The 14,673-nt window shown below is 42.6% G+C and overlaps 1 protein-coding gene across 5 annotated transcripts in view; it reads right to left on the reverse strand.

Annotated features, from left to right (window-relative positions):
* The window catches only part of STAG1 (stromal antigen 1), a 384,051-nt gene that overhangs the window by 221,902 nt on the left and 147,476 nt on the right, over positions 1 to 14,673 (reverse strand). For all 5 annotated transcript variants that reach the window (XM_034781835.1, XM_034781837.1, XM_034781839.1 and 2 more), the window contains 2 exons: positions 11,157 to 11,233; positions 2,985 to 3,189 (listed from right to left, as the gene is read on the reverse strand). In XM_034781835.1, coding sequence (XP_034637726.1) covers positions 2,985 to 3,189; positions 11,157 to 11,233 — 282 coding nt within the window. The remainder of the gene's footprint in view (positions 1 to 2,984; positions 3,190 to 11,156; positions 11,234 to 14,673) is intronic.

Consider the following 14,673-nt stretch of genomic DNA (forward strand, 5'->3'; position numbering starts at 1 on the left):
TGCTGGTTCCAAGGCATGAGCAGTGCTCAGAGGGGTGCTCACCGCCAGTGCTGGCTGCTGTACAGGGGGTTCTCCTGGGCCTGGATCCTAGTGCACCCAGGGCCTCATTGCTTCCTCTATTAGATATTTGCAAAGGCAGAGCTCACGGGCTTCCCTGATCCAGGGCAAGAGGGACTTACAGATGGTGCAGTGTGCCACCATGTGTGCCTTGCCAAGGCAGTAGAGGCACCGCTGGTGTTCTTCACTCAGACAAGGAGCGCGGGCAGGAAACATAGCTTTTGAAGCCCGGATTCCTGGCCATAGTCTGGGAGGGTAGGGGGGAGAGGAAGGGAGGCAGTGAGAAGGAACTGAGGGGTGGTCAGTCCACCCCGCCCTTTATCACCTGGGACGAAACCATGAGGCGGCGCAAGGGCACACGTGTGGACCAACAGATGCTACTACTTTCAAAATCTCCAGCTCTTGATGCATGGTGCATGCATATGACCCTCAGTGGATTCAACAAGTAATAGTAAAAACATTTTAAGTACATCAGAAGCAGGAAGCCTGTTAAACAACCAATGGGGCCACTGGACGATCAAGATACTAAAGAAGCACTCAAGGATGATAAGGCCATTGAGGAGAAACTAAATGAATTCTGAGGAACTTTCCCAGATTGAGATGTTTTTAGAGGTGGTATTGGAGCAAAATTGATAAACTAAACAGTAATACATCACCAGGACCAGATGGTATTCACCAAAGAGTTATGCAGAAACTCAAATGTGAAACTGCAGAACTACTGAGTGTGATGTGTAAGCTATCATTTAAATCAGCTTCTGTACCAGATGACTGGAGGATAGCTAATGTGACACCAATTTTTTAAAAAGGCGCCGGAGGCGATCCCAGCAATTAAAGGCCAGTAAGCCTAATTTCAGAACTGGGCAAACTAGTTGAAACTATAGTAAAGAACAGGATTATCAGACACATAGATGAACATGCTTTATTGGGGAAGAGTCAACATGGTTTTTGTAAAGGGAAATCATTCTTCACCAATCTACTAGAATCTTTTGAGAGGGTCAGCAAGCATGTGGACAAGGGTGATCCAGTGGATATAGTGTACTCAGATTTTCAGAAGCCTTTGACAAGGTCCCTCACCAAAGGCTCTTAAGCAAAGTAAGCTGTCATGGGATAAAAGGGGAGGTCCTCTCATGGATCAGTAACAGGTTAGAAGATAGGAAATAAAGGGTAGGAATAAATGGTCAGTTTTCAGAATAGAGAGAAGTAAATAGTGGTGTCCCCTAGGGGTCTGTACTGGGACCAGCACAGTTCAACATATTCTTAAATTATTTGGAAAAAGGGGTAAACAGTGAGGTGGCAAAATTTGCAGATGATACAAAACTACTCCTGATACTTAAGTCCAAAGCAGATTGCGAAAAGTTACAAAGGAATCTCAAAAAACTGAGTGACTGAGCAACAAAATGGCAGATGAATTCAATCTTGGTAAATGCAAAGTAATGCATATTGGAAAACATAATCCCAACTAAACATATAAAATGATGGGGTCTAAATTAGATGTTACCACTCAAGAAAAAGATCTTAGAGTCATTGTGGATAGTTCTCTGAAAACATCCACTCAATGGGTAGCGGCAGTCAAAAAAGCTAACAGAACATTGGGAATCATTATAATGGGATAGATAAGATGACAGAAAATATAATATTTCCTCTATATAAATCCATGGTGTGCCTACATCTTGAATAGTGCGTGCAGATGTGGTTGCCCCATCTCAAAAAAGATATACTGGAATGGGAAAAGGTACACAAAAGGGCATCAAAATGATTAGGGGGATGGAACAGCTTCCATATGAAGAGCAATTAACAAGACTGGGACTTTTTAGCTAGGAAAAGATACTACTAAGTGGGAATCTGACAGAGGTCTATAAAATCATGACTGGTTTGGAGAAAGTAAATAAGGAAGTGTTATTTACTCCTTCTCATAACACAAGAACTAGGGGTCACTAAATGAAATTAATAGTCAGCAGGTTTAAAACAACCAAAAGGAAGTATTTCTTCACACAGCGCACAGTCAACCTGTGGAACTCTTTTCCAGGGGATATTTTGAAGGCCAAAACTAAAACAGGATTAAAAAAAGAACTAGATAAATTCATGGATGATAGGTCCATCAATGACTATTAGCCAGGATGGGCAGGGATAGTGTCCCAAGCCTCTGTGTGCCAGAAGCTGGCAAAGGGCGACAAGAGATGGATCACTTGATGATTACCTGATCTGTTCATTCCCTCTGGGGCACCCGGTATTGACCACTGTCGGAAGACAGGATACTGAGCTAGATGGACCTTTGGTCTAACCCAGTATAGCCGTTCTTATGTTCTTAATACAATACAACAGCTCAGTCCTTTGTGGACAAGAGTCTATGTCAGAAAGCTGCCTTCACTGTAACTGGCAACCTTCAGAGACATGAAGTGAGCTTTCAAGGCAGGTTCGTGGCACATTGCGGGGAAGCATCAGTAACAGTTTGCACTGCTACTGCCTGTACTGCATATGGCTGGTAGGTAAGCAGAGTGTTTCAGTTTTCGGACTGACAGTCAAGGATTTTTCTCAAGCAATACATTCATACAGAAAATAATGTTTTAAAACATCAAAGATGCCATGAGAATTGAAAAACTATACAGTAGACTGTATAAATATAACCCACTGCATTGAAAAATATAAAACTGAAAACAACTCAATTGTCTATTAATATTTAACCATCCTACTGAAGAATTCCTACTTTTTATATCATAGTTTAGTGTACACATGTTCAATTAGGAAAACTGAACTTTAGTAGAATTAAAATGTGTGATATTTAGAATCTGAGTGTGATTTTCAAAAGCACTCAGTGTATGTCTTATTCTGCTTCCATTGAAGTCAATGGTAAAACTTCCTTTGAATTCAATGGGGAGAGACTTAGGCCAATGAGTGTATGGAAAACTTCACCCTTTGTGCTTACTTACCAGCAAGTGTACTGGTATGCCTGAAAGCTCGGACCTGGGAATCCGACAAACCAGTCAGAAGAGAGATCACTGTATCCATCATATATTCATCATAAATGATGCTATACTGACACTGTCGAATCAGCACTCCAATGAACTCACAAAAGTTTGATCTAAATTTTTTCCATTGTGGCCCAGGCATGGTAAGCGGGTAATCACCACTGTCCTGAAAAAAGAGAAAACGTTTATACTCTATATTACAAATGCTTCCCATTCAATCCTATTTTATACACAGAATTTGTATTCTACAAAAAGGAAAACACACATGATTTTCTGTGTGTATATGGATTTCCCTTTCTCTTAGGGCTGTATCCTGCACCATTGAAGCAATGGGAACTTTACTATTGACTGCACTGGGCACAAAACCAGGTTCCTAGTCCCACTTTTCAGTCATTACATGGTGGAAGTGAGAATATGATACCTTCAGTTCAGTCTGTCACCTCTCCCTTACTATCCTCCCAACCTTATCATCTCAGACATAGCTGCATTTTGATGGCACTGCACATACACAGTTTGTAAGTGCTTTGTTATCCTCCAGAGTGAAAGGACTACATGTAAAATATAAACTCAGTGGCAGCTTTAACTACAGATTGACTGCTGTCTCTCCATATCATCAGTGATTACGTATTCCATCAAAACAACCCTATGAAACTGGAATGTTTCAGAGTTATGATCAAAAGTCAGGCAATACCAAAGTTAAAGTTTCTGTGGAGCTTTAAGTCTGCTTCCTTGTGCATATGCATTCTGATACAGCTTTTAATTATGTGATCAAATGCTATTATTTCCTTAGGACTCCTCTCTCAGAGCAGACTGAAATGTGCAATGTAAATAAGCAGATGTGAAACTCTTATTTTCAAATAACTTGTTAGTACTGAAGAAGAAAGCTGCACACACTACAATTACTATCTGGCAGCCAACATTAAAATAATGCATTTACTCTATACAAATCAAATATGCACAGAAAAACCTAAAAGAACATTATTAAGGTTCCAAAGTCAAGCAGATAAAAGCTGTGAAATGCCAGAATTCCAGTCACCCGTGCAACCTTAATTCTCCCCCTCTCCCCATGTACATACATTAAGATACAGTCTTTAATTACATGATCGCATATGATTTTTTCCACAAGACACTGCCTTATTCAGTGCACAGAATGGATGCTGACCATTTAATGAGCAACTATTCAATATTTTGTTGTCTTCTTGTTGTTAAGGCTCCTAGACTTTATTTGCTGCACAATATTCAAACCCTACTCTGAAGACAGAATTACTAACTTCCTCATGGACTTTTCTATGGTAATCATCACTAGAATATCCGAATGCTTCACAAACATTAATTAATTTAGCTTCACAACACCCCTGTGAGATGAACTGATATTTATCCCTTTTTACAAATGGAGAACTAAGACACAGGGAGATCAAGTTTCCATTAATTCTGAGTGCCCTATTTGAGATGACTAGGACCTGATTTTTAATAGTACTTGGCATTATACATAACACTTTATATGTTCAGAGCACAGCTCCCATTGACTTTAAATGCAACTATGAATGGTCAATTCTTTCGCAAATCAGACCCGAAGGCCTCAAGTTGGGCACCCAGAAAATGAGGTATGCACAATTAGTGACCACCTGTGAAAAGTTTGGTTTAACTGGCTTGCCCAGTATTACATAAGGCCTCCATGGCAGAGGCAGAGATAGAATCCAGTTCCCTAGGGTAAAATTCACATGTCCTAACCATGAGACTACTCTTTCCTTTCCTGCAATCCCCTGGAGTTCATGTTCCCTGTATCATGTGATTGCCCGTTTGTGCTCCCCAGCCTACAAGGGGTGCATTGCTGATGATAATCTTGTCCAGGAAGGACGTGAAGAAAGGAACCCTATGCAGACATGACATAGATCCATCCACCATTGGGGGGGATGAAATTACCTTGTGGGGAACCATCAGCATGAGGTCCATGCCATGATGCTTGGGAGAATAAGCCATCTGGAGGCAGCAAAGGTGGAGCTGTGTGAAGACAGTGACGTATGTACACGAGTCCATGTGGCCAAGGAGGGACAGGCATGTCCTGGCCGGGACAGAAGGACTGTTGATTATGCAAGTTATTCGTTCTTGCACTGTGTGGAACCTATTCCGTGGTAGGCAGAGTGCCCTGTCTGAGTTGATGGTGATCCCTATAAAGTCTAGGGATTGTGTGGGGTCCAAGGCTGATTTTTCGACATTGACCACGAGGGAGGAAGGGAGGCTGAGGAACATGGAGGTCGAAACTTGGACTTCACATCTGGATCATGCCACCAGGAGCCATTCATCAAAATATGGGAATACGAGGACACCATAACACCTGATGTAGGCTACCATGATGGAGAAAACCTTGGTGAAGACTCTGGGAATGGTGGTGAGTCCAAATGGAAGAACACTGTACTGGAAATGGGGTGAGCCAATCATGAACCTCAGGAACTGTCTATGGGCCAGATGGATGTCGGTGAAAGCGTCTTGCATATTGAGAGGCAACCACATGCCTTTTTCTAGGATGGGATGACCGCTGCTAGTGTGACCATACAAAACTTGGACTTGAGAAACTGCAGATCCAGAATTGGTCTCCATCCGCCTTTCTTCTTGGATATCAGGAAGTAAGCTGAATAGAACTTTTTCCACAGGAATGCACTCTATCGCTCTTCATTGTAATAAGGCTCTCATCTTTTGGGTGAAGATGCTGTCATGAGTGTGGTCCCTGCGGAATGACCAGGGAGGCTGCGGATGAGGTAGTGTGATGAACTCAATCATATACCCATGGTGGATGACATTTAGCTCCCATTTGTCCATTGTTATTGCACTTTAAGCTTAGGGAAAAAGGGAAGGGAGGAGGGTGTTCACATTGTGGTAGACAAGGTGGTTGGTGGCTCTTGAGAATATTCCAGAAATATCTTTTAGCTGGGGGTTGCATCTGTGTGGAGGAAGTCTGTGAAAGTGGTCCTGGGGGGCCAGGATCTCTGTATCTTCTACTGCTTCTGTGGAAGCTCATAAGGTCTCTGGTGGAAAAACTGGGAGGACTTGTATCATTGTGTGGGCGGCAGAATCTACTCTTCAGGGCAGGTGTATAAATATCCAGCAAATGCAGGGTAACTCTGGAATCCTTGAGGGTATGAAGTGAATCATCCGTTTTCTGATTAAAAAGATGAGATTCATCAAAACGGAGGTCTTGGATGGTGTTCTGTACCTCCCTGCGTAAACCAAGGGAGCGGAGCAATGACTCCCTCCACATAACTATGTCCAAAGCCATAGACCTGGAAGATATATCCACCATTGACTGAAGCGTTGTTCTTGCCACCAGTTTCCCTTCCTCCATGATCACCTAGACACGAGCTCAGTCTTGCTGTGTAAGTTTTTCAGTAAATTACTCGTTTGCTATAATTCAGGAAATCATATTTAGCTAGTAAAGCCTGATGGTTTGAAATCCTGAATTGAAGGGTGGCCAAGGAAAAGGCCTTGCGGCCTGAAAGGTCCAACTTCTTGTCCTCTTGTTGCATAGTGTGGAAGGTGGGTGTTGCTGGACAACAAGTGAATTCGGGGGGGGAGGGGGAGAAAAGAATCTCAGACCCCTTAGCTGGAACCCCTCTTTGGGGGTATGCATGCCTGTGTATGCCATACTTTCCTAGCTGGCTCGAGGATGGCATCATTGATTGGCAAAGCAGCTCTAGTTGGTGCAGATGAATGAAGGATATGCAGGAGTTTACGCTGTGTATCCTGGATTTCCTCTATGGGGATGTGAAGCTCCCCTGCCACTCTACAGAGGAAGCCCTGGAATTTTCTGAAGTCGTCTGGAGGCAAAGGGGATGCTGAGGTTACTGCCTTATCTGGTGAGAAAGATTAAAATCTCTCCAGTTCCATGGCACCATTGGAACCGGGCTAAGAGGCTCCTCTTCCAGCATCGGTTCTGAGCATTTATTCGAAGGCGCCCTTAATAGGGAAGCAGGTGAAGTTTCCCTGGAGGACCGGACGGGTTGGGTGGGGGGAGGGGGAAGAGAGTATTGGGACTAGGGCCCCGAACAGGGCCAGTATGCTGGATCTGGAAAGTGTTGTGGCAGGCCCCATGGTGGAGATGGAGGATATTGACACGATATAGATGGTCTTCTGGAGTACCTGTACTGGTGGTAGGGGATGGATGGTCCTTGTCCATCGTCCGACTTTTCCGAGGATGAAAACGTGGACTCCGGTTCCATAGAGATGTGGAGACCATTGGAACAGGAGGTGAGGGGTCTCGTAATGGTGATGTCATGAGTGGGAGAAACAGTCTCCCTAGAGGTGCAGGTTCCCAGCAAACGTGGCGATCTCGGTTCTTCTAAGGTGAAGACATCTTGGTGTTGGAGTGCTTTTCCTGATCTCCCTGGTGTTAAGGGTGCCCTCTTCTTACACAGCACTAGTTGCAGAACAGTGGACTTCCCCAGACTGGATGGATTTCGCAATTTATGGGATGCTGATGTCTACAGTACCTGCAGTTTGGTACGCGGGATCGCCAGATCCCATTGCTTGTGGGACTTCATCTTGTGTTTATGTTCTTTAGAGCGCGTTCCCTCTCCGTGACTCGAACTCATGGAAGGAGCATCCCCTTTCTTCAGTTTCAAGGAAGATTTAACACCACGTTTATGGGCATGGTTCCTTACCTCCCAACTAGGTCCCGGCGTAGGGTCCATAGTCCACCGGTACCAGATCCAGACTCAGTAGCAGGAGGCATGCTCCTGGCTGTTTCAGGCCGATATACGGAGGAGATTCCCTGGCCAGCTTGGGTCCGAGGGAGGCCTCATGGTGACTTCCATAAGGTGCTACCGAAAAAGGAGAGCCCAGCCTTCTCAGGTATGGCTAGGGAAGGACTGACAGATACTGCACCTGGATGCAATGTGGGCTTCTCCCAAGCAGTAGAGGCAGCGTTGATGTTCGCCACTGACCAAGAGTACCCTCCAACTCTCCGCAAAAGCTCCTGGAATTGTCTGAAGTCATCAGGCGGGGAGGGGATGATGTAGCAATTGATTCATTTGGTGAAAAGGAAGGGAATCTTGCTAGTTCCAGTGGAACCACTGGGACCAGGCTAGAAAGTTCTTCCTCCAACATCAGATCCGTGTCCCTGCTGGAAGGATCCTTCAAGGGGGAAGCAGGTGACGGTTCTCTTGCGGATCGAGCATGCTGGAGGGGAGATATTGTGCCCAGGATCCACAATATGACCAACAGGGTGGGGGACCCCATAGGATGGGATACCAGTGGCTCTGGAGTTGATGAGGAAGCAGTTGTTGCACAGACATGCTGGTCTCCGTGATTGTGCACAGGAGTGGTATGGTAAGGGTGGTTCTTCCCCCAGTTCTGATCATCAGAAGAGGAAAAGGCAGACTCTGATTCTAACAACAGTACTATTGGAGCCAACAGGAGAGTGTAGAGCATAGGAGCAAAGGGTGAGGGACCCAGTATCGTAGGCATGTCCCATGGTGGGGATATGATCTCTTTGGAAGTGGAGGGACCTGATTGAGGGGGAGACTGGATTCAGCAAGGCAAAGATATCTTGAGGTGCAGACACAGCTCCAGATCTCTCTGGATCCCATTGTTTATGGGATCTTTTTCTAATGCCTGTGGGACTTGGAACATACTGTCTCCTTGGGCCAAGCTGGTGGAGAGAGTGTCCATCTTTGATTTGGAGGAAGGCTAAGTCTATGCTTATGGGAGAGCTTCTTTATCTCCCAACTAGGTCCTGCCATGGGATCTGTGGTGGTTCCGCTAGCATCAGAGTTGGACATAGTGGAAGGCGCACTCCTCCCTGAATCAGACCAATGTACAGAGGATGCACATCATCCATGATTAAAATCTTTCCACCTCGAACTGCTGAGCTACTTTCCATCCTCCACAGAGACTGAGATAGCAGATACAATCCTAAAAAGTAGAAAGCACTGAGAGAAACACATATTGGAGCACTGAGGAAGAAGACAGCAAAAGACCAAGAGAGGGCTCCAAAACAACCAGCAGAAAGTAAGTAGCACTGAAAGTCTGTAGTGAAGCAAAACAACATTCACTGAACCTCTGACAAAATATGCCAACGTGCTGAAAAACATGCAAGAAGGGTCAAACAAATGGCAAAGTTCTGGCATGGAAAAATAAGCCTCTGAATACCATGAAACAACTAATAAAACATGGAAATGCTCCAACGGGAGAAATGAAGTGGCTGCTGCAAGATGAACTGCAGATGAATCACAGGGCTGAACCGGCATTTACTCTCAGGATCAACAGACCCACAGTGTTGAGTAAAGCATCACAGGCCAACAAAAACAATTACATTATTATGGATCTAAGTGAAAAGGCATGTCTAAAAGCAAGAAAAGTATGGCTGCATGATCAGCAGAGAGCCAAAGCAGCAGTCCCTGGCATCAAGCTATAGTTATTTTGAGGACTTCCTTCACTGAATGAGATCAAGAAGAAACTCGTATGTTTCTAGAGACAGAAATAGTGAAAGTACGTACTATCTCTAGCCAATATAATAATAATATATGGAGATATGCCCATCTCATAGAACTGGAAGGGACCCTGAAAGGTCATTGAGTCCAGCTCCCTGCCTTCTCTAGCAGGACCAAATACTGATTTTGCCCCAGATCCTTCTAAGCGGCACCCTCAAGGATTGAACTCACAACCCTGAGTTTAGCAGGCCAATGCTCAAACCACTGAGCCATCCCTCCCCCCGAGCCAGAATGGCCTTGCACACTATCTAGCACTTCTGTACCTCAAAGAGTCAAACAAGGAATCCACAAAACTCTTCAGCTAAAGGATTCTGTCTTACACTGGAAGTGTGAATCCCATGACTAAATATCCTGTACTGATGCTACATTTAGAGAAACAAAATGTAAGTTGAATGTCAGGAAATACCTCCTTGGTGTGAAATGAATTATACCGTGGAGTAGTCTCCCAAAGGAAGTGGTGGAAACTCCACTGCTTGCAACTTTTGGTCATCTGATAGAACTTTTCCATGCCTAACTTCCCAGATTCCATTTGATCTCATGCCCTTTGGGTCTGTCATCCTACAAGGCTTATTTTATTTGTGACTGCATATTACCATGTCCATTTTGTTGGAGTATGATACATGTTAAAAGCCTCAGAATGCTATGTTTATGAAGAACTCGGTGTAAGTTGGTCGAATAAAAGATATTACTTCACCCACCTTATCTCCTGATTATGAGAAACCATTTTCAGGTCAAGTCATGTTTGGAAGAGAAAGGGGAAGGATGATGGACAAAGAAAAGACTGATCTTGAAATAACTGAGTTACTGAATACTTACTGAGGCAAAGATTAAAGGCTGCTACTATCTGACCCATATAAATGATCTATTCTCCCACTTCCCTTAAGTGTCCCCACCATATATAGAAATGCATTTGAAAAGCCCTGCCTCTTCATTCCCTGCCAGTCCTCCTCCTCCACTCTTCAGCTTCTCTTCTCCAACACTGATTCTCCTCCGTCTGAGTCTCAAGAACTCTGACTGGATATCTCTTGGCTGTCACTAGCCATTTGATTCCCCGCACCCTACTCTCTGAACATTTAAACAATTCAAGGCTGAAAGGGTTTTTTATATTATATTATCTATATCTATAAAAGCACAAACTCCATGCACAGCTCCATGATGCAAAAATAACTTCAGATTTCTTAGGCAAGATCCCTTCCTTTTGTGACACCTTGTTGTAATTTATCCTTTAACCAGCAGTGCCTGATCCTACTCCCATTGCAGAAGTACCACTGACTTCAGTGGTGTGGGATAATTGTTTTTTAAGTGTCCTTTTGTGTCTCTGATTAATGTTTCTAGAAACTACCATTTACACATTTTTAGTATTTTCTTCCTATTCCTCTGCTAGTCTCTGCATATACTTTTTCTATACCAATGCAACCTTCTAACTTCTTAATCTATTTGTTTGAATAGTCACTTTATCTGTCTCTACTCTCAGTCAGTACAGTTTCTTCTACTGAGATATTGCTTATCCATTCGAATAAAGCCCAGTGGTTTCTGAAAAGCCCCAGTGCCCATCAAACAAAATTATGCCGTTTTGAAGGAAAATATATTGCACTCTTATATTTCCAGTTTTCAAAAACTCTTCAGTGTAAATATTTATATACTATACCTCATCAAATTCCTCAGTCATTTTCCTGATGATTTCTGCATTTTGCATGTTCCTGAACATTTCAATTCTTACAGTACCTGTGAAGTAATGAATGAACAAGTATAATTAGTCCACTTTACTTCCATACATCACTCATAATATCAGTCCATTTAAAAGTTTTTCCACTGCTATGCAATTTGAAATTGGTTTGAAAGCTTATCTAGCAGTAATGTTAGCAGGAATACTCTTAACAAGACATGATAGAACCTGATGTCAAGAGAGGGAGAATCCCAGACAGTTCTATGATTCCAAAGCGCCCTCCCCGTGAGCCACTACTGGTGGCATTTTGTAAAGTCAGCGGTGTTATTATTTCAGTGAGAAGTTAACTAATATCCCATAATATGCTTGCTTGTGGTTGTTCATATAGAAGTTGAAAAATATTTTAGAATTGTTAAGAATTGCTTATACACCAGTTGTTCTGTGAAACACTATAGGATTGGTAGCTGGAATATCCCCCATCTTTTTATTTGTACAACTAATACATTTGATATGAAAGTCATTAAAAAAATAAATATATAAGGAATGCCACATGTCTTTTTTTCAATTAGTTTTCAGAGTAGAACATTTTAAGTTTTATGGTAAAACCAAATGAATATTATCTTTCTGATTCACTGTCCATTATCGTATTAATAATCAAGACTACTTGTTAGAACTAAACAAAACTACAGCATGATGTAATACTTACATATTAAACTTGTTGATGAAAAATAAAAAATCAATATATGTAACTCAAATAACTTTACATCAATTTAGTGCAATTGATTTGAGTGCCCACCATGAAAGTGGAGTGCACTCTGGGTTGGAACTCAGCAGCCTTTCTGTGCTTTCCATTCACTGTATAACATTTTAACAGAAGAAATGAAGAAAAATATAAACAAACTATACAGGAATATTTATGCAGCCATATATCCTGCCCACATTCCAAATTAGTTAATTACATTAAGAACAGCACCCTTACTTTTGCAAAAAGTTCCACCAGATCTGCAAAGTCCTCAGTTTTACATCCACAAAATTCAAATAAAGGGATAGAAGCCTAGCTTCTAGGGAAAAAATGCTGTTATAGTCCCAGACAAAAATCTGTTTAGACTTAAGGTTGAGAGCACATATCGGTAACTTAAGGGTATAAAACATTGCAGGGATGTTGAAATTATCCCCAGAACAAGAATTACAAACACAGGAAATGCAAAATATGGAAATACATTAACTCTAGCTTTCCTGGATTTGAACTACTTATTTCTGAAATAATCACAACATCCCTGAAATATTTTATATCCTGAGATTACCATAGGTACTCTCAATCTTAATACAGTTTTTAGTCTAGTAATGTTCTTTCTTTTAAGAAATTATTAAAACTGTCATGTATGAACACTAAACAAGAATCCCAAAACGCTACCTTGAGGTACTTCTAATGATTTGAAGAAATGTAATATCAATGTTAAAACATTTTTTATATTTTAATTCTTCTATTTTAACTTTCTTACTTGTGATACATCTACAGAAATTTCTTGTGCTTTGTTTTTATATTTTTAGCTATTTCCTCTTTGAAATCCATCCCTCCTAAATTTTCTCCTACTGTAATTCATGCCCCTCTTACTGGCTTCACCAGGGTTAATTTTCCAAAGTTTGAAGAAACTGGTCAACTCAACCTCTTGAACCTTGCTATTTAGTCATGGTGGGTTACTCTTACCCTCCTGTTTCCCTTTTTGTTCAGAACTATTTATGCATTCTGAGACTCTATTATTGTAATCTTAAAGTAGCATCCAGGCCATATCCAAAGATTTTACTTTCCTTCCTTTTAACTTTGCCTCCCTAATTTTACTGAGCTTTCCCTTTTCAAAGTTCGGCATCACTGTTAGTTTTAGCTATCCTTCCTCCCCAATGGGATGTTTAACATAATTAAATTGTGGTCACTGTTACTGTTACTTTTGAACCAACTCCTTCATGTTATTTAAGTCCAAATCAAGAATCATAGAATGGCAGGATTGGAAGGGACCTCAGGAGGTCATCTAGTCCATCTACTCAGAGCAGGACCAATCCCCAGACAGATTTTTGCCCCAGATCCCTAAATGGCCCCCTCAAGGATTGATCTCACAACCCTAGGTTTAGCAGGCCAATACTCAAACCACTGAGCTATCCCTCCCCCCTCAAAACTGCACATGCTAAACTGCAGGTATTTGTGCCCTTATTGGGGTTTGTGAACATGATGATGTAGCCTTTACACTTAAAATCTGGCCTACTATGTTCAACAGAAACAAGCTGAGAAACTTGTACATACACACTCAGCTTCATACTATGTTTGAGTTTCAGAGCAGTGAAGCCCATAAAAAGGAATAAAACCTTGGAAGAAACTCTGGGAGACAATCAGAGGGAAACTTTCATGTACTCAAGCCTACCAGTTTTTAGGGTAGTGTTCTAAGTTATTGGCAAAAAATTAAAATAAACTGCTAACTGTTCATATTAACTGGAACAGTCGCTAGAGAGCCAGAAACTAGACACCTGTGGAGCTACCAAGATGTAGTAAGATGTTTGGAAGTGGAGTTCCAGGGAGAAGCAAAATGCAATGCAGGTTTGCATAATTAGATATGACGAGTGAAGGGGATGCATCTATATAAAGTGGAAACAGAGTCTTAAGGGGCATAATCTAAACAGCATGGAGATCCAAGAGTTGCAAGACAGAGTATGTCTTCCCTACCGGCCAGATCAGCAGGCAGTGATTGATCCAGCGGGGATCGATTTATTGCGTCTAGTTTAGACACGATAAATTGATCCCCAAGCGCTCTCCTGTCGACTCCTGTACTCCAGCTCGGTGAGAGGCGCAGGAAGAGTCGACAGGGCAGCGGCAGTAATCGACTCACGGTAGTGAAGACACCACGGTAAGTCGATCTAAGAACGTAGACTTCAGCTACGTTATTCACATAGCTGAAGTTGCGCAACTTAGGCCTGGTCTACATTGGGGGGGAGGGGAGGAGATCGACCTAAGATACGCAACTTCAGCCACGAGAATAGCGTAGTTGAAGTCGACACATCTTAGGTCGACTTACCTCATGTCCTCACGCCACGGGGTCGACTGCCGCCACTCCCCCATCGACTCCACTTCCGCCTCTCACCGCAGTGGAGTACAAGAGTCGATGGCAGAGCGATCAGGGATCGATTTATCGCGTCTACACTAGACGTGATAAATCAATCCCCGGTAGATCGATCACTTCCCGCCGATCCGGCAGGTAGTGTAGACGTACCCTCAGATCGATCCCTCCCCCCTGCCCCGTGTAGACCAGGCCTGAGAGAAAAGACAAGGAGAAAGCAGAGAATTCTGGATGCCATCACACAGATGCTTTGAGAGGTACTGAGAATAAAGCTATTAATGATTATTTAGAAACAAAAGAGAAGCAGAGGCCTGAACTGAGGGGCTGAGGGAAATAGCGGAGACTATAGATCCGATCTCTTATTTTCTGTACTTCAGAGAAAAATTTTGGACTGC

This window comes from Trachemys scripta, chromosome 9, assembly GCF_013100865.1.
Source record: "Trachemys scripta elegans isolate TJP31775 chromosome 9, CAS_Tse_1.0, whole genome shotgun sequence".
In the NCBI taxonomy this organism is placed as follows: Eukaryota; Metazoa; Chordata; order Testudines; family Emydidae; genus Trachemys; species Trachemys scripta.